Source organism: Bipolaris maydis (genome assembly GCF_028858645.1).
Source record: "Bipolaris maydis strain C4 unplaced genomic scaffold PSV08scaffold_19, whole genome shotgun sequence".
In the NCBI taxonomy this organism is placed as follows: Eukaryota; Fungi; Ascomycota; class Dothideomycetes; order Pleosporales; family Pleosporaceae; genus Bipolaris; species Bipolaris maydis.
Window position 1 is genome coordinate 63,658 of NW_027093875.1, and position 18,666 is coordinate 82,323.

The window sequence follows — 18,666 nt, forward strand, 5'->3', positions numbered from 1 at the left end:
ATGATTTTGACTTGTATGGGTACACAAACGAGTTTTCTTTTCGGGGCATGGTTGAAGGGGGAGGGGATTCTCTTTTTTTCTTTAGCGATATTGTACGAGGTATCTGAATTACGGGGTCATGGCAATCTTTGAATTTAGGGGAGGGTCTGGATGGGATTTCAGTTGCGTCACTGGTGTTCGGATGGGTTAAGAGCGATATGCCACATCTTTTACCGCAGAAAGGGATGTGGAGTCACTGGCCAGAGAGCCAACAATTCTGCATAGCATTGTTGAATTTATTAAATATGTACCGACTATCTAGTTGGTATCTCCAGTGTCACTGACGTCAATTCATCCCATGCCATGCCATCTCGTAAGATTAAACAAAAACGCCATGCTCATGCAAAGAAGGATTCAAAAAACTTGGGAAAAGGGAAGAGCAAGCTACAAACGCCATCGTGTCTCACGGCGCGGTGTTTGCCTGCATCCATCGATCAACGTCATCAGCAACGTCCATGTCTGCATCCGCGCCACCAATCGGCTGGCCATCATCGTCTTCGTCCCTGATGTCCGCTTCACCAACAGTGGCAGAAGAATTGTCATCATCTTCAACCCTGGCATGAGCTGTACCTACGGTTGTGGTAGAAGGTTCAAGACCACCAAATGCGTCATTAGGAACCCATGCAAGATCCAACTTGCCCACGTCAGGAATCTGAAGCGACTGGTCGAGAAACATCTCTGCCTGGTAACGCTCCTTGAATGTAAGGATAAGAGCATCGTCTTGCTCTGGATGGCGCTCGATAGACGTGCAATCGGGAACGTTCTATACGTCTCATTAGCAGAAGAAAACACATCACAGACATATATCCACTTACCAGAAGATACTGCCTCAAAGCCTCATCTCTTGGAGTGTCAGCCTCAATGCCAGAAACAGCAAGTCGTCTGGGCCTGTTGTCAAGTCTCTTGACGGCACTACGACCCGGGAATGCAGAAGCGACAAAGCTAGACCCACGACCATGATACGCGCCTCTATAGGATGTGAAGCCTCTGCCACGGGGAGGGAAGGGGGCAAAGCCGCGACCTCGATAACCCCCACGGAATGCGCCATAGCCACGGCCACGTCCTGAAGGGTCGCTAGGGTCGTGCTGGTCAAAGAGCTCGGCAGCTTCGGCTTGAAGAGTCTCCAATGTCTGCGAAAATTCGTCAGCCTTATCGCCCGATAATTCTGCGAGCTGTCGTCTAATTTCCTGCATCTCTTCATTCTTCTCTTTCAGCTGCCGCTCAATCTCTGCGGCCCTAGCATCAGCTTCCTCCTCTCTTCGACGGCGTTCTTCAAAAGCCTTCTGTGCTTCTGCCTGTCTGATCGCAATGGCCTCGAGGTCAAGTTTCTCCTCTTCTGGGTGCTCCTCCGGTCGATACCAATAGACTTTGACGAACCGATTCTCAAAGACGGCTTTTGGGCTACTGTATGCTCGACTTGCAGCAGCATGATCGCTGAACTTGATGATTGCCAGTCGTTTGTCGGTCTGAATGTCTACTTCTTCGATATTGCCAAACTCCGAAAAGTAATTTCGTACACTATCTTCATTGAGGTTCTCTGGGGGGATTTGCTCAACCACCAACATAGTGTTTGACGGATCGCGTGACGGGCCGGATTGGGAGAACGGCGCACGTGATTTACCGCCCTTATTGGTGCGACGTCGAGTCTGTGACAAGGCGCGGTTGCCCGTACCTCGATGAGGCTGTACAGCAAGATACGACTGTTCCGGGTCATACTCAGGGATTTCGTTGGCTGGAACGGCAACAGCAGCGTCGCTATGTTCAAAGGGGCAAAGGGTTCCCATGGCGCAAAATCCCTTTTCATAATAATTGGTACACAAGCCCTTGGAGCCCTTGGGACCCTTATGACGAGAACTATGACCTTGGGTATTTGAGGAGAAGGGTGGCATACCAGGAAGATTTGCGCCAAAAGCTGCAGCCATTGCAAAGAAAGCCATAGGATCTGACGGGTCGAACGGAAGAGGTCCTGGCGGGGGCGCTGGAAGGTTTGCAAAGTTTGGCATGCGACTCAAGTCATACAAGGCGTTGTGTTGAGTGTCCCTAGCTCTTGCGTTTCTACCGCCCCTACGCGCTGTCTGCTTCGATGGTCTGTTACCACCGCCCCCGCTGCGATTGTAATGCGGGTCCTGACCCTCCCAAAACTGGTTATTGTCCTCTTCCAATACCTTGCGTTTCCTTGTTAGACTTGATCCATCCTGCTGCATTCCCTGCGGGGCCGGCCGGTCGAGTAGACGATGTGGTGTGGGCGGAAATCTAGTCGCGGCTGGGCCCCTCGGTGCGTTGAATGGCACGTTTGAGTGATGAGGTTCATATTCAAGATTCGTACTGCCTACTATGGACTGTATAGGTGCAGAAGGTGGAGCGTTTGGAAGATAACTCTTGTCGTTCAGCGCCGCGATCACGTCGTTTACGAATGGCTCGGTATCTGTTCCTTGTTAGCCACTAATACCCTGCACGACGAGCATGTGCGACATTGTCTGACTACTGCTTACTATCTTTCCCGAGGAAATCTTCCAATGATTCGATGCAGCTGCGCCGAACGTTTGCTTCAGTTTCGTCAACAGTAACAAGCGCAGCAACATAATCGGCAAGGACCCCAGCCTCAGCGTCCGAGCTGTATTCATTATTAGCACTATGAATCCAGGACTTTCGCGACAGCAACTATCGGCTCTGACTTACATGGTCTCGAGCTTCGGCAGTAGCCAGTTCTTGAAAGCGGCCTGGTCCTTTTCCTGAAGCAGCATCATGACTCTGGCACCAAAATTCCCGCTCTCCTCCGGGTTGCGCGATTCGGAAGGTAGGAATATAAGTAAACTTTTGCTGCAAGTGGAGGGTAGATTCGGCGGCACGGGAGTTGAGCCAAGCGCATGTAATTCGCGTTGTTCTTAGCGCGACCAAAGGTCATAGCTTCGCTGACCCGTGAGCACGTGACTGGACCTGCCCCTCCACATTCACCACCCATACCAGCAATATCACATTCATTGCTCACACACGAGAATATCAGATCAACCACTAACAAGTTTTGTGCAACATAGTTTGATTTTCTCCAACTACACGACACCGAGAACAGGTAAGGAAATAATGGGTCATCATCCGTATCTTTCGTGCAAACCCGCAAAAACCTGACCGTAATGGGCTAACCGCCCGGACCGACATTTACTAACTCTAACTGCTCTTAAAATAGAGGGGAGCCGTTTGCGTCATACATATACCAGCGGCCACAAGCTTGCCCATGACTGAGGGATGACCCAGAGTTGCGAGGAAAGGAAATCTAGTACTTTTGACAGTTTTCCTTTATAGCTTGTCGTAGTACTGCGAAATTTATTAGCATATGCTTGGATAATGAAGCCTAGCGAGAAACTTACGTTGGAGACGTCAGGCACCTCAACCTTGATACCCTTGCGCTTACGCATGTCGGCAACAATCTTACCAACCATGGTGGTGGCGTCAAGTGGTGATCCACCCTGGAGAAGCTGCCAGTGGTCGAAGACTTGTTGAGGGAAGGCCTGTCCACCGGTGGCGGCACGGAGATCGGCAGTGAAACCGAAAGACTCGTTGACGGGGAGGTATGCCTTGACGTTGAACAGAGGAGTACCAACACGCTGGTTCTCCTCGAAAACGTGACCTCTCCTTCGGGTAAGGACACCGTAGATACCACCCATGGCTTGCTCGGGAACCTGGATTTCGACGAGGTAGACGGGCTCGAGCAGGGAAGGCTCGGCAAGGAGAGTGGCAGCGTAAAGGACACGACGCGCGGTAGGGATGATCTGACCACCACCACGGTGAATGGCATCAGCGTGGAGAGTAACATCCTGGATGTTGAAGCGGATGGAACGCATGGGCTCCTCAGCAATGGGACCTTCCTTGGTGGCCCACTGGAAACCAGAGACGACAGAGTCCTTGATTTCGCTCAGGTACTGGACGGCCTTGGTCTGGTCAATGAGCAAGTTGGCACCAGTGGTGTCGGGACCGAAGCACCAAATCTTACGGGCATCGGTGACATCCCAGCCGTACTCGTCAGCCAGAATACGGGCACGAGTCTTGATATCGTCACGAGGAGCGATCTTGCCAGTCTCAATGGCCCTGGAAACCTCCTCGTCCAAAGGCTGAGCAGTGAGGTAGAGACGGTTGTGCTTGTTGGGCGACTTGGACAGAGCAGTGATGCTGGAAGTTGCGTTGACAGTCTCACGGTACTGGACGACGGGGTCGGAAATACGGAGAGGAACACCAGCGTGGTCCTCCTCGAGATCCTTCAAGCAAATCTCCAAGTGCAGCTCACCGGCACCAGCGACAACGTGCTCACCGGATGGCGAAATGTAGGTCAGAACGCAAGGATCCGACTTGGACAGACGCTTGAGACCTTCGACCAGCTTGGGGAGATCCTGAGCGTTCTTGACCTCGACGGAACGCTGAACGACAGGGGAAACGGAGAACTTCATAACCTTGAGGTTGTGGGCAGTCTCGTTGGTGGTAAGAGTACCAGACTTGAGCAAGAACTGGTCAACACCAACAAGACCGAGAATGTTACCGGCAGGGACATCCTCAATGGGCTCGACGAAACGGCCCATCATGAGAATGGTACGCTGGATAGCCTTGATGAAAAGGTCGTCCTTCTTGCCAGGGGTGTAGTTAGGACCCTGGATACGGACCTTGAGACCAGACTTGACGGTACCAGAGAAGACACGACCGAAAGCGTAGAAACGACCCTTGTCGGAAGTGGGCACCATCTTGGAAACGTACAGCATGAGAGGACCCTTGGGGTCACAGTCACGGATACCAATGGCGTTGACATCGTCGTGGGGACCCTCGTACAGAGTCTCCATACGGTACTTCTGAGCAGTGACGGGAGAAGGAAGGTGAAGAACCATCATCTCGAGGAGAGCGTCAGCGGCGGGAAGGAACTTCCTCATGACGACCTTGAGGAGAGCCTTGCCCTCGAGATCCTTCTCATCGGAGGTGAGCTTGATCTCAAGCTTCTCGAGGAGAGTTGGGATCTCATCCTTCTTGAAGTTCATGACAGCGTTGAAGATGCGGAAGATGGGGTCCAGGATGAAGGTGTTGAACGAACGCTCAAGAGTCTGGCCGTCGTGGGTTCCAACCTTGGTCCACTTCTTGGTCTTGGGGTTGAAGTAGTTGTCGCCCTGGTACTGGTTAGCAGCTTGCAATCTCCTCTCGAAAAAAATCATGCACTTACCCAGAGACGGTCCATCATCTTGTTCTTGTCAACACCAAACTTCTTCGCGTACCTAGCAGCGAACTGGCGGATAGTGAAAGCCCAGCCGTGGAGACCGGAACCGAAAGCGATGGTACCCTTCTCGGGGTAGACCTGGACATCACCAAGGGTCTTGTCGAAGTAGGTGGCAATGACGACGTTGACGGACTCGATGACACGAGAGAAGTTCTGGTACAGATCCTCCTTGGAGAGCTGGAGCTCGAGAAGAGCGCGGTCGACCTTGTTGATGATGACAACGGGCTTGATACGCTCACCAAGAGCCTGGCGCAGGACAGTCTCGGTCTGGACGCAGACACCCTCAATGGTGTCGACGACGACGAGAGCACCATCGGTGACACGGAGAGCGGCAGTGACCTCGGACGAGAAGTCAACGTGACCGGGCGAGTCGATCAAGTTGATCAAGAAGTCGTTCTTCTCAGTCTTGACGGGGATGTCCTTAAGGTCCTCTGCGTCGTTGAGCTGAGCGTACAGAGAGATGGCAGTCGACTTGATGGTGACACCACGCTCCTGCTCGTCGGCACGGGTATCAGTGAAACGAGCCTCACCAGCCTTGGCAGCTGAGATAATACCGGCACGCTGGACGAGCGAGTCGGTGAGGGTGGACTTTCCGTGATCGACTGTGGTGGGGTACGTCAGCCATGTTTCTTGCCACGCATTGCGGGGTTCTCTTGTGGGCGCTTACCGTGAGCAATAACGGACATGTTCCTAATGTTCTTAGGATCGTCCATGAGACCACGGATCTAGAGGCATTGTCAGTTTGCAATTCCTCGGGTTGGTGTTGTTTTCGTCGGCATCGTCGTCGCTGCCGCCAATTGTGGCGCGATGCGGGTTGCTGCTGTGTGTGCGAGCGCGCTACGTACCTCCTCGACCGTGAAGCTGTCATGCTGTTAGCCATGGTTTCCTGATTGCCAGACGAGACAAGGGCAGAGGCTCCTAATGTCTCGAAATGAGCGAGGAAAAAAGTGGCGACGTACTTGACCATTTTGGCGGTGTTTTTACTGTCTTCTTTTACGAAAATTCAGTAGTGGGGGAGCAACGAATACCCCGCTTTGAACGCGCGGGCTCGATGGATGGAGTGGGAGTTGAGCTGAAGTCTCTGGCGCAGCAGTCGACCAGAGTCAGACAGACGAGAGGGTGATTGTAAGCCGTAGAGGCGGGCAGGCGTCTGAGTGAGGAGAGTTCTGCTGCGAGGGGGAGCGAAGGTTTTTAGTAGGGCTAGTGGTGGGGTCGGTCGCGCTTTCCTCGCTAATGCACGGCCCTTGCTGGTGGCGCGAGGTAACCTGCAATGCCCAAAGCAGATTGTCTGCAGCGCCCTTTGCCCATTGCACTCTGCCCGCCCCCTCTTTCTGCTTACAACAGCTCAGCATTGCCTCGTGCTGTCCCATGGACGGGCATTGGCTAAATGGCTCAGTTGCAATTGCTGGCTACGCATACGGGCTATCGTCATCCCCTCCATCTGGGGTTGCCGCACTGCAGCCCAATGCATGTCATTGGATAGTGCTGCGACACAAGTGGAGACTGATTCGACTTGAATATCGTCACTGCCCCCCTCCAGCCACTGGGTATTCTACTTACACCTGGTCTCGCAGCGCCCAGATGCCCGACTTCATCTTGCCCAATTGTCCATTATAAGCCATCGCAACGCCCTCGCGCCCAGACATCCTTCCGTGACTCTACCTTTTCTTACGCCATCACTACCGCAATTGTTTTTGGGTAATCTCTAATGCGCCGGCGCTGCGCCCAAAAGCGACTTTCTGCAGCACCAACGCGAACGCCTGTTGCCGTGGAACCGCATGCATCCAAACCTTCTGGGTGCTTTAGGCATACTCTACGCCCTTGCCACTCTGCCCTGACTGCGTTTCTCCTCCAGAGTTATGGCTGTGTCTGTACTCAGCGCCAATCTAATCATGAGCGCTTAGAAATTGGATCGTCACAGGCACCTGAGACGTTGGAGCGATATTAGATCCCATCGGGCTTATCTCCGCTATGTCCGGTGAAAATTCCAAGAATGTCTCGAGACACATGAGGAAAGGGAATCAACACAAGGACTGACATCGCACAGCTACAAGATCGGTGGATTTGCGTCGTTTCCTATGATTATTATTATTAACCCAAACTGGTGTATGATCCGTGTTTTTCTACAAGCTTGTCGTATTGCGTTATCACTACAGCTAAAGCAGTGCTGACGGCTCTTGAGCGTCACACCCAGGAGAGACTTGAGCTTAGTGTTGGAAGTATACTCAGGGACCATTGCTGAGCACAAAAAAAAACCTCCGTAGGGACAACTCTCATCTGTGCACACCGCTTCACATACGCTTCTTCTGCTTGGTAGAAGTGGACAACCATGGTCATGGACGCGAGCGTCTAGGTTATAGAGATGAACCATCAGAACCATGCCCCCTCCTCTACCCTTGCCTGCGCGCTGACTGTTTCAACCGCCGCCATAACCATGCTGCCTTCATTAGCTTCGTCGGTTTTCGGCTCCAGACCATTTCCGTTGATGGTCGTCGTTTCCTGTGCACTCTTCCATCTTGAGACGATCCTTGTCGCATGCGTTTGATCACGCCTATCCGATGGGCAAGTGGGCGTTACCGTCGTCAAGGAAATCACCGCCCGAATTTCTTTGGTTTGGACAAGGTTTGTCCCAGTGGTCTCAAATAGACTCAGTCCCTTGCTGATCTCCGGATACAACAAAGACACCACGCCAGCTGTTCAAACCGCTGGGGGAATATTGTCTAACAATTCTTAGCTTCTCACTACCATATCAAGTAGGATGACATAAAGCCATGTGGTATGTTAAATGCTTATTCCCGACGCACTCGTCCAACTCGTATCCTGTCTCTTTCCCTGTCGTCGGGCCTAGTGTCATTGGACACTTCTACCTCGTACTCCTCTTCTTCGACCTTGTGAAATTTTTCCACTTCAGCGCGCTCGTCATGGGCTCTAGCAGCATCTAGCATAAACCTGACCGTACCATTCTGACCGCGAATTCCTATAGCCGACTTGGGTGCGTGCTCGGTCCCAGGCGACAACGTGACAGGAGTTGCTGGTGTCAATGGGCTTGCAGGACCGAGGCCATTTCGAGATTTTGTGCCATTACCCGTAACCCCGGTTTCTGATGCCGCCCCAGATGCATATTGAGAGTAGCGAGGAATATTCGCAGCCGACGCTTCCTGGTTCAATCCAATACGAATGTTGAGGAAGTGCTCGAGCGTGTAATTGGGCCCAACGCATGTCGCGGCACGGTGGTGGGTGTAAAGGTCCAAGAGATCAAGCAGCGTTTCCATAACCTCTGCCCGGCTAGTTGCCCATGTGCTGTATTTGACAGGTCCTGCATCGACAAACTTTGTAGCGTCCTTTCCGTGCAGTCTCGCAGCCAGCTCTAGACACGCGATGGCCAGGGTTGGCGTGGATTGTTTCAGTGGGGCAAACGTCCTGTATAGGTCGATGCTCAGGTTCCAAGTTGTCTTCGCCTCGACGTTGGCGTCAAATTTTAGGGCTCGAGCAAGCTTGACCATGACTTTTTGAGGATATCGATTGCGGAAGTCAAAACCGGCACTTTCGAGCATGAGCCGTTCGAGACCGATGATGAGTTTGGAGTGACTGTCGAAGCGCTGGATACAATGTCAGCCCCAGTATTGTCGTAAACGTACGGGTTGGGAGGTGGACGAACAGGATCGTCGCTACTCAGCGTTTCCCCGGGCGCAACTTTGAGGTTCCAATGAGCACACAGAATTTCCCTGCTCTTCTTCAACGTGTCCTCAATCTTGCACGCCGTGAACAGTGCCGCCGCAGCCGCATCGGCCCAATTGTATTCATTGTCTGCATGTAGCAGCCTGAACTTGTGGTAATAGATGACGGCAGTGTTGAAGGTGCGAATAGGTAGTTGCAGCGCTCGTCGTACTTGGTCGATCCATGCGACGCCTTGAAGACGTACAGCATCTTCTTTGGCATCGCTCATGTTGATGTCTGAGAGACATTTCTGCATGCGCGACTGTAAAATGTATGGCTTCGCAATCTCGATGTATGACGGATGTGGGCCAACGCGGTCGCGGTCGGAGGTGGAAGCGCCCGGCGCCATGGTGCAATATTATGTACAGGGCCGTCGTGCTGCACTGAAGGAGAAAGTGTGTAGGTGTAGGTGTGATGCAGCACGGTAGCAGCTTGGTCGGCAACTCAACACACGGACCTTTGGCATGCGTTGCTCGGCGCAAGTTTGCCCGGGTACCCGGTACTTATTCCGAATAGAGCGTGGAGAGCGAGCAAAGGCTCAAGAGTGGCTCGTAAGTTGCATGTCGGGGAGCGATTGAAAGTCTATCGAATTGTGGAGCGATCGATGAGTTCAAAGTTACCAGAGTAGTTGGCCATAGCTTTGCTCGAACACGATTGGTGGACAGCAGTACACCATCACTCTAATGGACAGTTCAGAGATACTAGTTTTACGCCTATACTCTTACATATTTAGCACTACTTATGCAAAGGTCTGCCAATTTTGCTTCATCTGTTCTTTTTCTGAAGTTTTTACTAGCTCTATACAATGTGTAAAGAGTGGGGTAAAGAGATTACATTCTATTCGTGTGGCCGTGCTAAGCTCAGTGTGAGACATCGATGACATCAAGGTAAGCTCTCACAGGCTGAAACAATAAGATATGGCTCAGCCCCCCTAGCATGGCTCGTTTCTCTTGCATACACATATACTCTATTTGCACGACATCGCATTGCGCAACACAAGGACCAAAAGTAGTATAAGTAATGAGACAAAGGGTAGGATTTCCAATCTTTCCCTCTGCTCTAATTGCATTATCCACTGTCCTGTGTAGACCCATCCTCCCCAGTATTAATTCATCTCAGCTTGCACTGTACTCATCAAGCCAAAACAGGCCGTGATCATTATAATTAAAAAGTGAGGACAGAGGCGTGTTGGCCTCCGCCTTGGGAGAATTAAAATTAAGGTCTTCACCTCGAACCATACACAACGAAATGCAACCAAGACTCGCTAAAAGTGCGCATCACATGGCTGGGCTCGGAGCATCTATGCCGCTACTCGGTCCTTGAATGTAAGAAGGCAATCATCCTGCATAGTGTTAGCGAGAGTCCAAAGCATGTGAAACGACGAATGAGACATACCATAGGGAAAATGGTGGCAAAAACCTTGATGACCTCGCTCTTGTCAGTGACTTTGTGGTCCCAGTCAAGCAACATGCTCGCCTTGCCAATCATCAACATGAGGTTGGCTTGCGCATATGTCTGACCCAGGCAGTAGTGAGGGCCTGTGCCAAAGACGAGCCAGTTCTTGGTTTGCTGATCGGCGTCACCAGTTATCCATCGTTCAGGCTCGAATGAGTCGGGATTAGGGTAAGCTTCGGGGTCGTGGAGGGCCATGTAGGTGGTAGGGATGACCATGGAGCCTTTGGGCACAGTGTACTCTGGCGTCACAGGGAAGTCCTTCTTGGCAAGGTAAGGGACCATGATGACCGGGGGACGGTAGCGGAGAGTCTCCTTGACAACGGCGCGAGTCCATTGGAGCTTCTCAATGGCGTCAAGGGAAAGCGAGGCGTGGACATCGCCGTTCCTGGCCTTGATGTTTTCCTCGCGGATCTTATCAAGGTACTCGGGTCGGTCGGCCATGATCTGGAACAACCATGTAGCGGCAGAGGAGGTGGCGTCTTGCGAGGCGAAGAGGAATGTGAAGATGGTCATGGAGATTTCAAGGTCGCTGAACCAGCGGATCACGGTAGCGGGCTTCTCAGAGTCATCGACCTTTTCGCCTGCCTCGATCCTCTTGCGGTACTTTTCCGACTGAATCATGTTATCGACCCAAAAGTCCAGAATGCATTCCTTCTTGCCCCCAGCAGCCATGCGGACCTTGCTCTTTGCGGCGCACTTGGAGAACTCGTCGAGAACCATGTCGGCGCACTTTTTGCCGTACCAGGTCTTGGTGAAGGGAATGATGATTGGGAAGTTGACCAGCTCAAGGGCGGCGGTAATCAGATAGTAGTCGTCGGCAATCTTCTTGACAGCCTCGTCGGAGCAGTAGTGGCCAACAAAGGTGCGGCAGCTAAGGGCCGTGATCATCAGACGGAATTCCTGCATCCAGGGCACGTGCTTGCCCTTATTCTCAACCTGGGAAAGATGAACGAATTGCTTAAAGTATCGGTTGTAGATGTCCTCTTGGCCAGGAAGGTACTGTTCAAGCGCCTGGCGAGTGAAGAGACCGTTGAGGCCCTTGCGGTAGTCGACGTGGGCGCGGCCATCGAGGAAAACCCAGTTTTCGGGGCGCAAGAGCTTGTAGGCGACATCGACGACGCAAGGCTTAACAAATGTTGGCGAATTGAAGATCTTGCGGGCCATGTCGCGGGTCGAAGCAATGACGACGAACCTGGGAGCGCAATTAGGACATGCAGAGTCGCGGGGTGGTGGTTTGTGGGGCGGTGTACTTGTGGAATACCGAGACGCAACTCAGCGGGCCCGACGACCATTTTTCGTGATACTTTTTGAAGTCTGGGTTGACCGACTCAAGGAAGGGGCCGATGAAGGGAATCTTCCACGAGGGGCCAACAATGGAGCCCTTGTTCCAAATGTACTTGACTGTGCACGGGTTAGCAGGCGGTGTCGGGCGCGCACACATGGCGAAGTGCGGTGCAATGCATACACTGGTCGTATGCGACAGCCGTCACAATGAGCGTCAAGGCCAGCTTCCAGACGGTGAGGCCATTCAGGACGGACGAAAGGAGGCCGGCGGTGTCGAAATGCTGCAGGACTTGGGCGGCTTTGGCATCCGCCGTGGGCGAGACAAAGCTCCCGTTGGCGGCCATGGTAGCAGTGCTGAGGAGGAGGGGGGAGGGGAGGGTTGCGCCAGGCAGGGGCAGGACGAGGAGGATCGGGAGGGAAAGCCCAGAAAAGCGAGAAGTCGAGGGCGTCAAGAAATTCCCGCTGGCGTCGGCTCAAGCCAGGGCCGCAGAGGGTCTTTGAATGTTTGATTGCATGACTTGGCGCCGTCCCCCCCGGCAACTCGCCGCCACACTACTTAGACGCCAGGCGCGTTCTGCCGGACGGGGCCGTGGACTCGGATCTACTGTCGTAGTGCCATTGGGCCCCTCGGCGAAGCTCCTTGGTCGCGTCGAGGGCGTCGCAAGCATGTACCCTCCGCGCCGATTGCGCCGTACAAGTACACCGTCCCTGGCGGAGTAGCGAAAGTAAGTACAGTCAGACCAGAGCCGACGACTGGCGGGCGGCCAAGGCACCCGGCGTGTGGTTGCCCTTGCTCTAGTGGGCGACGAAGACTATGCTACGTAGGGAAATGGCTGCATTCCCAGGCACCCAGCCAATCGGCTTGCTCGTCCGCCCCGGCGTCCGCGCGCCCCCAGGCCAAATGATATGTAAGTACTTAGATGAGGTATTACAAAGCCCATGCTACATACCGATAAGTCGCGCGTGCACGTCGTATTGCACACAGTACTTAGATACGCCTCTGTCCGCTCCTCATGTCTTGGCCACCACAGGCCAGAACCGCCCTGCCTTGACAGGCTCCGTCGCGACCTTCTCGAACACAGTTGCCATGCCCCATCTCTCCCACACCATGTCTTCCAGCTCGTCGTCGTACACGCCAGGCAGACCCCGCAGACCAGCGTCCTGCTGCATCACGAAAAAGTCCCCTACCCAGTCGTGCTGGCCGCCCTGCTTGCTTTTCTCCTAAAAGCAACATCAGCTTGAATCTCAACACCCCCAACAGCCCCCGTCATGTCCACGGCCATGCCTCCGTCTACTACGCATGTACCCCACTCGAAAGACAAGACTGCACTTACATATTCCCACTGTTCTGCCGTCAGCCCAAACACGCCGGTAATGTCCCTCGGAAATATCCAATGCCTTGCATCGTAATGCGTGACTTTGACCAGCGTGTCTTCGTGGTCGTACATGGCCTTGTACACCATGTTCCGCATGCACTGTAAAAAGTTCATAAAGCAACGGTCGCGGTCTAGCACTTCATTATTATACTCATCCCGCCCCGCGACATGTTCCATGTTTGACAGCTTCGTCATGATGATAAACTCAATCTCTATCTTACCCTTGGGTCGGCGCTCCAGGTAGTGCTTGAGCCCCTCTAGATGACCCCATGTCGTGCGCAGGAAGCGCTGCTCGTATGCGTATCGGTCCAAGAAACATTGCCTCGCTGGAAGATCATTGCGGAAATGCTCAAACTTGAGCCGGATTTGCAGATGACGTATGTGGTCTGCTGCAAACAACGGCGGGACCTCCTCAAGCGTCGTAGAGTGAGTTGGAGCAAGATCGTCCTCCCACTTCTCCCGGTGATACGAGCAAGTATCCCGGCCCAGAAAATTGGCAAGCGCATTCTCAACGTTGCATACAGAAAAGGTGTTCCGCGCGTAGTACACCTTCTGCGTCTCATGCGACACTAATGGGCCAACGTATCTGGGGTCCAGAAAATGGCTGCTAGGAAGCATCATGTCGCTAGGGGGCTTGTGTGTGTGCTTCTCTTTGACTCGGCCATCTGGGAGGATGGTGTAGTTGCTATCTGATTCCGCCTCTTCTTCATCTTCGTCGACACACAGGCGCGAGACGCGCTCAACGAGCTCTGGGTCTATTTGCAGTTCATCCCCCCAGTTAACCGACGGCTTCCATGTTACTGGTGCGCTGTTGCCGGGTGCACCGGATGCTGACCCCGTGCTGGATGCTGACCTTTTGCCGAAAAGTCTCTCAATCAGGTCGGGTTCCGCGTCCACTTCTGTCTTGGCTTTCGCAGGATAGACATAGGGCTTGTTGTATGCATGGAAATGATAGTAAGGGCCAACCGGAATGGGACGATCGGCGTCTACACAGAGATATTCGTACACCATCTCACGTAATTCGGCAGGAAGCTTCTCATACATCATGTTTGCCAGCTGAAGGCAGTCGGTCCGGGCATAGTAAATAATGGTTTTCAAGTAGTCGGCCTTGACGCTTTTCGCCTCGGCTTCAGCTTCAGCAAGTTCGCGCTTCAGCCTCGCAACTCTGTTCATGCGTTAGTCAAGCATGTCAAAGTCTATAGGCAGGCCTAAGCAACGATGCGCTACGGTTGATTGAGCGTTGGAAATTGTTCTAGGTATTCCTTTCTTGGGCTTGATACAAGTGGGCTTGCGTCAGTGGGGCCAACTCACTCATCCTGCTTTTTTTGAGACCGCGCCTGCAGGCAACGCAGAGGCCTCTGCAGTTGCGCAAGATCGCTTGGGACGCCCATTGTATGTAATCACACGTGAGAGCACATGCGCATGCACCTCTACACAACCAAGTCCATGAATATGGAAGTATGTGGTAGAGGCGAACCCAAGCGAGCCGGAGCAGAGATGCAGCTGTAACCCCACATGCGAATTAATTAAGCCCTAGCGCGCGTGCGCTCATTGGCCCGCTCGCCAACGCGTCGCGCGTCAGTCCGTGAAGCAGGCTGTCTGTGAGTGAGCGCTCACTGTGGACATGGGCTGAATTGACATGGCCACAATCAAGGCCATAGAAAGCCGTTCTGTGCACCAGATACAGTCGGGCCAGGTCATTGTCGACCTACAGTCTGTCTGCAAAGAGCTAGTGGAAAACAGCATCGATGCAGGCGCCACGGCCATTGGTATGTCCTTGCCACGACACTCTCGACCAAAGACGGCGGCAGTCAGCTGATGCCCAGCGTAGAGGTCCGCTTCAAGAACTACGGTCTCGATACTATAGAAGTCCAGGATAACGGCTCTGGCATCTCACCCGAAGACTACCAAACCATTGCCCTCAAGCACTACACTTCCAAGCTTGCCACCTACGACGACCTCACATCGCTGCAGACATTTGGCTTCCGTGGCGAGGCCTTGTCATCGCTATGTGCCCTCTCCAAATTTCACATCATCACAAGCCGAGTCTCAGATGGGCCAAAAGGCACCAGGCTCGACTTCGAGCAGTCGGGCAAGCTCAAGGGAACGTCGGTCGTGGCTGCTAAGCAGGGCACTACCGTCGTGGTCGACACTCTGTTCCATAATCTACCCGTCAGACGAAAGGAACTCGAAAAGAACATCAAACGCGAATACAACAAGGTCCTACATCTGCTGAATGCATATGCATGCATCAGTGTCGGAGTCAAGTTTTCGGTCAGCAACCAGATACCCAAAGGGTCAGTGGCAACCGATAGCATGTGCATGCATTGCCAATTATACTGACACATATCCAAAGGAAGAAGACAGTAGCCTTTGCAACCAATGCAAATACCAGCACGCGGGACAACATCTCCAATGTGTTTGGTGCAAAGACAGTGACCGCCCTCATACCCCTCAACCTCAAGTTCATCATGGACCCCTCCAATAGGCCGGGTGCCACACAAAGTATCAAGGCCCCGGACGCGCACGACGACATAGAATCGCGGACCGTGAGGATAGTAGGTCACATATCCCGTCCCGTCGTGGGCGAGGGCCGTCAGACGCCAGACAAACAAATGTTCTTTGTGAATTCGCGGCCCTGCAACCTGCCTCAGGTTTCCAAAGCATTCAATGAGGTCTACAAATCCTACAACATCACACAGTCTCCTTTCATCTTTGCCGACATCAAACTTGACACAAACGCCTACGACGTCAATGTAAGCCCAGACAAACGCACCATCATGCTCCACGACCAAGCAGTGCTCCTGGAGAACATCAAGGACTCCCTACTCGAGTTGTTCCAGGGACATGAACAAAGTGTACCTCAGTCCCAGCTGCTAAAAAATAAAACACCGACATCTGCCTTTAAACCTCTCACGATCCAGTCTCATGAAAGCACTACATCTGTACGAGAAAGCGATCAGAGCGATCCAGAAGACTCGGATGATGACGGGGCAGTAATACAAGAAAGCTCTAGAAGAGCTTCGACACGAGACGTGCCGGATGTGAATAACCGTCCAGGATTTGTGAAAGCGAGCCTTCTCGAACGATTTGCTGGCCGCGACTCTGGAGACCGGACGACTCGTCCACCACATAAGCTTGCAAGAGACAGTTCATTGCATAATGATGAAAGTCATCCAACCGAGACGACTCGTCCACGATCACAATCTCCACTATTTGAACCCGAAGTAAACACAGGTGATGTTACTGCTGGGCACCCGCAGGTTCCCAGGGCCATTCAAGACTTTAATGCACGTGTGGCATCTCAGAGCCCTCGCTCGGTTGGACGAACACGCCCATCAATGTCTGCTGAACCTGATCGACAAGATGAATGTGCAGAACAGCCAGTCCCGGCTATAAAGCAAACTCCCCAGAAGCCCTCATCACAAAGCACCATTCAGAATGCTTTTGATCGTATGCGCCCCATGCGAACACCGGTTCAGCAGGCCACAATAACTGTTGGTGATACTACAACTGTCTCTACAATTGGTACTGGTAGTCATTCGGTAGCTTCAAGGCGATCGAGGATACACATCCCAAAGTCTTCCTCTTCTGCCAAGTCATTAGATCAGACGCCAAATAAAAATCTGTTCAAGAAGGGATTGGGCGGGTTCACCGCACCTGGCACGCAAATGGAGAGCAGTGACGAAGACGAGGATGAAGATGAAGATGAAGATGACGAGGATGAGGATGAGGGTCATGGAAACACGACTCATGTACCGATACGCTCTCCCTCTCCCGCGAAACGCTTGCCATCCAGGCCACTCGAGGGGCCACGTATCAACAAATTGACTGTCTCGTCCCGCGCTTCTCCAGATCGCTCGTTGTCCATGGCTGGCGGATCCTCGGACGCTGAGCCTGTTGAGGTTGTTGAAGAAGAACCAGAGGCAGCTGGTGAAGATTCCGACGATGAGTACGAGGACGATACCGAGAAGAAGGCCAGAGAGGAAGCCAGGTTTACTAAGTTAATTGCTGAGGCTGAAGAGACTGCGGCTCAGCCCAGTGAGATGAGCCTAAAGCGTGCCGACAAACTCTTTACGGTCGCCCAAAAGAAGCACTGGACTATCAACCTCAGGCGTGTCATCAAGACTAATATTGAATCGATTGCCCGTCATGCGCAGCACATTCAACCCTCTTTCAATGCATCTCGGGCAGAAATTGACCAAACGGCGATACTGTCTACTGACGCCCAGTCAAACGGAGAAGAGGCAGAAGAACGCCTCAGTCTAACAGTAACAAAAGCTGATTTTGGAAAAATGCGTATAATCGGCCAATTCAACCTAGGCTTCATCATAGCCGTACGGCCCCCAACCTCAACATCGCCCAACTCTCATCTCTTCATTATCGACCAGCACGCCAGCGACGAAAAATACAACTTCGAACGCTTATCCGCAACCACCAAACTTGTCTCCCAGCGTCTCGTGCACCCCCACCCCCTCGAACTAACCGCCGTAGAAGAAGAAATCATCCTCGCAAATCAACCCACCTTAGCTGCCAATGGCTTCGTCGTCGAGCTCAACCCTACATCTGAGACCGAACCCCGGCCCGGCACCCGCGCAAGCCTCACCTCCCTTCCCATGTCCAAAGAGGTAACCTTCACCCCCTCTGACCTCGAAGAGCTCCTTTCCCTCATCCTCGACAACCCTCCTTCTTCCTCCACCTCATCTTCATCCGCATATATATTGCGCCCCTCTAAAGTCCGCAAGTTACTCGCTAGTCGTGCGTGCAGGAGCTCGGTTATGATTGGTAAGACGCTCAAGACGCAGCGTATGCGCGAGATTGTAAGGCATATGGGGGGTATGGATAAGCCATGGTCTTGTCCGCACGGAAGGCCGACAATGAGGCATCTGCTGGATTTGGAGAAGTGGGTAGGTTGGAAGGAGGGGGACGGGGTTGTGGGAGTTGAGGTTAAAGGAGGGAAGACGGATTGGGGTGAGTATTTGAGGTGTAGGGGGTAAGGTAGAGTCATGGAGTTGTAGATGGGATATTTTGGGCAGGGTAGATTATAAGGATATTGCTTGTATTGGGGGGTTGGCAGTGGTATGGTAGTGTAGTTGTGGCTATGATATCCAATTATTATTAGCTTGCCATTTTGACACCGAATTGTTTGGCTAGAGATGTCGCCTCATATGTTCGTTTACTTTCTCTTCATCCTTTTCATCAGTATTACCTAACCTACTCCTTCTTTCCTCTTCCAAACCACTACATCTGTATCCCCCAGCTCACCAAAGCTCACTGCGTTTGCCACTCCCGCATTACCCCCAACGCACAACAGCAAACCTTGCTAACCAACAAACCCCGTTTCTTCTCCTCATACACATTCCCGCTACACTCTTCTCTCTTCTGCTCTCCTTTCTCCCCAGCGAAAAAGTCCCAAATGCAACACCTGTACACCAAATTAGCATGCCACTTCCATATCCCAACACATCCACCACCACCACCACCACCACCACCTCCTCCTCCTCCAACCCCGAATTCTCCTGGCCGCACTCCAAACCCTTCTGGATA

The 18,666-nt window shown here is 52.7% G+C and overlaps 7 protein-coding genes across 7 annotated transcripts; 2 read left to right on the top strand and 5 right to left on the bottom strand.

Annotated features, from left to right (window-relative positions):
- Positions 1-256: 256 nt before the first annotated feature.
- Positions 257-2,783, bottom strand: PSV08DRAFT_366772 (uncharacterized protein; the record flags this gene model as incomplete). The annotated part of the gene is made up of 4 exons (XM_014218349.1): positions 257-802; positions 855-2,464; positions 2,532-2,653; positions 2,719-2,783. The coding sequence occupies 4 exons, from the start codon at positions 2,781-2,783 to the stop codon at positions 443-445; spliced, it is 2,157 nt and encodes a 718-aa protein (XP_014073824.1). The 3' UTR covers positions 257-442.
- Positions 2,784-3,030: 247 nt separating this feature from the next.
- PSV08DRAFT_413185 (P-loop containing nucleoside triphosphate hydrolase protein) lies at positions 3,031-6,282 on the bottom strand. Its single transcript, XM_014218350.2, has 6 exons — positions 6,247-6,282; positions 6,133-6,148; positions 5,955-6,012; positions 5,234-5,889; positions 3,405-5,180; positions 3,031-3,351 (listed from the first exon to the last, which is right to left on the bottom strand). Exons 1-6 carry the CDS (start codon positions 6,252-6,254, stop codon positions 3,334-3,336), a joined length of 2,532 nt encoding a protein of 843 aa, XP_014073825.1. The 5' UTR covers positions 6,255-6,282; the 3' UTR covers positions 3,031-3,333.
- A 1,074-nt stretch (positions 6,283-7,356) lies between these two features.
- PSV08DRAFT_343050 (uncharacterized protein) lies at positions 7,357-8,084 on the top strand. The gene is made up of 2 exons (XM_014218305.2): positions 7,357-7,826; positions 7,875-8,084. Exons 1-2 carry the CDS (start codon positions 7,650-7,652, stop codon positions 8,019-8,021), a joined length of 324 nt encoding a protein of 107 aa, XP_014073780.1. The 5' UTR covers positions 7,357-7,649; the 3' UTR covers positions 8,022-8,084.
- On the bottom strand, positions 8,077-9,353 carry PSV08DRAFT_191506 (cyclin-like protein; the record flags this gene model as incomplete). The annotated part of the gene is made up of 2 exons (XM_066091983.1): positions 8,077-8,886; positions 8,946-9,353. 2 exons carry the CDS (start codon positions 9,351-9,353, stop codon positions 8,077-8,079), a joined length of 1,218 nt encoding a protein of 405 aa, XP_065947923.1.
- A 659-nt stretch (positions 9,354-10,012) lies between these two features.
- On the bottom strand, positions 10,013-12,141 carry PSV08DRAFT_343066 (cytochrome P450). The gene is made up of 4 exons (XM_014218352.1): positions 11,925-12,141; positions 11,710-11,860; positions 10,400-11,651; positions 10,013-10,346 (listed from the first exon to the last, which is right to left on the bottom strand). Exons 1-4 carry the CDS (start codon positions 12,085-12,087, stop codon positions 10,305-10,307), a joined length of 1,608 nt encoding a protein of 535 aa, XP_014073827.1. The 5' UTR covers positions 12,088-12,141; the 3' UTR covers positions 10,013-10,304.
- A 420-nt stretch (positions 12,142-12,561) lies between these two features.
- PSV08DRAFT_233096 (uncharacterized protein) lies at positions 12,562-14,581 on the bottom strand. The gene is made up of 3 exons (XM_014218330.1): positions 14,431-14,581; positions 13,078-14,284; positions 12,562-12,964 (listed from the first exon to the last, which is right to left on the bottom strand). Exons 1-3 carry the CDS (start codon positions 14,508-14,510, stop codon positions 12,755-12,757), a joined length of 1,497 nt encoding a protein of 498 aa, XP_014073805.1. The 5' UTR covers positions 14,511-14,581; the 3' UTR covers positions 12,562-12,754.
- A 162-nt stretch (positions 14,582-14,743) lies between these two features.
- On the top strand, positions 14,744-18,267 carry PSV08DRAFT_233098 (uncharacterized protein). Its single transcript, XM_066092273.1, has 5 exons — positions 14,744-14,888; positions 14,951-15,420; positions 15,480-16,413; positions 16,498-16,935; positions 17,035-18,267. The coding sequence occupies exons 1-5, from the start codon at positions 14,759-14,761 to the stop codon at positions 18,114-18,116; spliced, it is 3,054 nt and encodes a 1,017-aa protein (XP_065947924.1). The 5' UTR covers positions 14,744-14,758; the 3' UTR covers positions 18,117-18,267.
- Positions 18,268-18,666: the final 399 nt, after the last annotated feature.

Excerpts from the sequence above, each read along its gene's own strand:
- PSV08DRAFT_413185 (XM_014218350.2), bottom strand. Across the intron at positions 5,890-5,954 it reads CATGTCCGTTATTGCTCACG|TCGATCACGGAAAGTCCACC; the intron begins GTAAGCGCCCAC and ends ACCCCACCACAG. Across the intron at positions 5,181-5,233 it reads AGATGATGGACCGTCTCTGG|GGCGACAACTACTTCAACCC; the intron begins GTAAGTGCATGA and ends AACCAGTACCAG.
- PSV08DRAFT_343050 (XM_014218305.2), top strand. The coding sequence starts at position 7,650 with ATGAACCATCAGAACCATGCCCCCTCCTCTACCCTTGCCTGCGCGCTG. Across the intron at positions 7,827-7,874 it reads AGACGATCCTTGTCGCATGC|GAAATCACCGCCCGAATTTC; the intron begins GTTTGATCACGC and ends ACCGTCGTCAAG.
- PSV08DRAFT_343066 (XM_014218352.1), bottom strand. The coding sequence starts at position 12,087 with ATGGCCGCCAACGGGAGCTTTGTCTCGCCCACGGCGGATGCCAAAGCC. Across the intron at positions 11,861-11,924 it reads GGCTGTCGCATACGACCAGT|TCAAGTACATTTGGAACAAG; the intron begins GTATGCATTGCA and ends ACCCGTGCACAG. Across the intron at positions 10,347-10,399 it reads TTGCCACCATTTTCCCTATG|GATGATTGCCTTCTTACATT; the intron begins GTATGTCTCATT and ends AACACTATGCAG.
- PSV08DRAFT_233096 (XM_014218330.1), bottom strand. The coding sequence starts at position 14,510 with ATGGGCGTCCCAAGCGATCTTGCGCAACTGCAGAGGCCTCTGCGTTGC. Across the intron at positions 14,285-14,430 it reads TCTCAAAAAAAGCAGGATGA|AGTTGCGAGGCTGAAGCGCG; the intron begins GTGAGTTGGCCC and ends ACGCATGAACAG. Across the intron at positions 12,965-13,077 it reads CGGCAGAACAGTGGGAATAT|GAGAAAAGCAAGCAGGGCGG; the intron begins GTAAGTGCAGTC and ends TGTTGCTTTTAG.
- PSV08DRAFT_233098 (XM_066092273.1), top strand. The coding sequence starts at position 14,759 with ATGGCCACAATCAAGGCCATAGAAAGCCGTTCTGTGCACCAGATACAG. Across the intron at positions 14,889-14,950 it reads TGCAGGCGCCACGGCCATTG|AGGTCCGCTTCAAGAACTAC; the intron begins GTATGTCCTTGC and ends TGCCCAGCGTAG. Across the intron at positions 16,414-16,497 it reads CATTCAAGACTTTAATGCAC|AACAGCCAGTCCCGGCTATA; the intron begins GTGTGGCATCTC and ends ATGAATGTGCAG.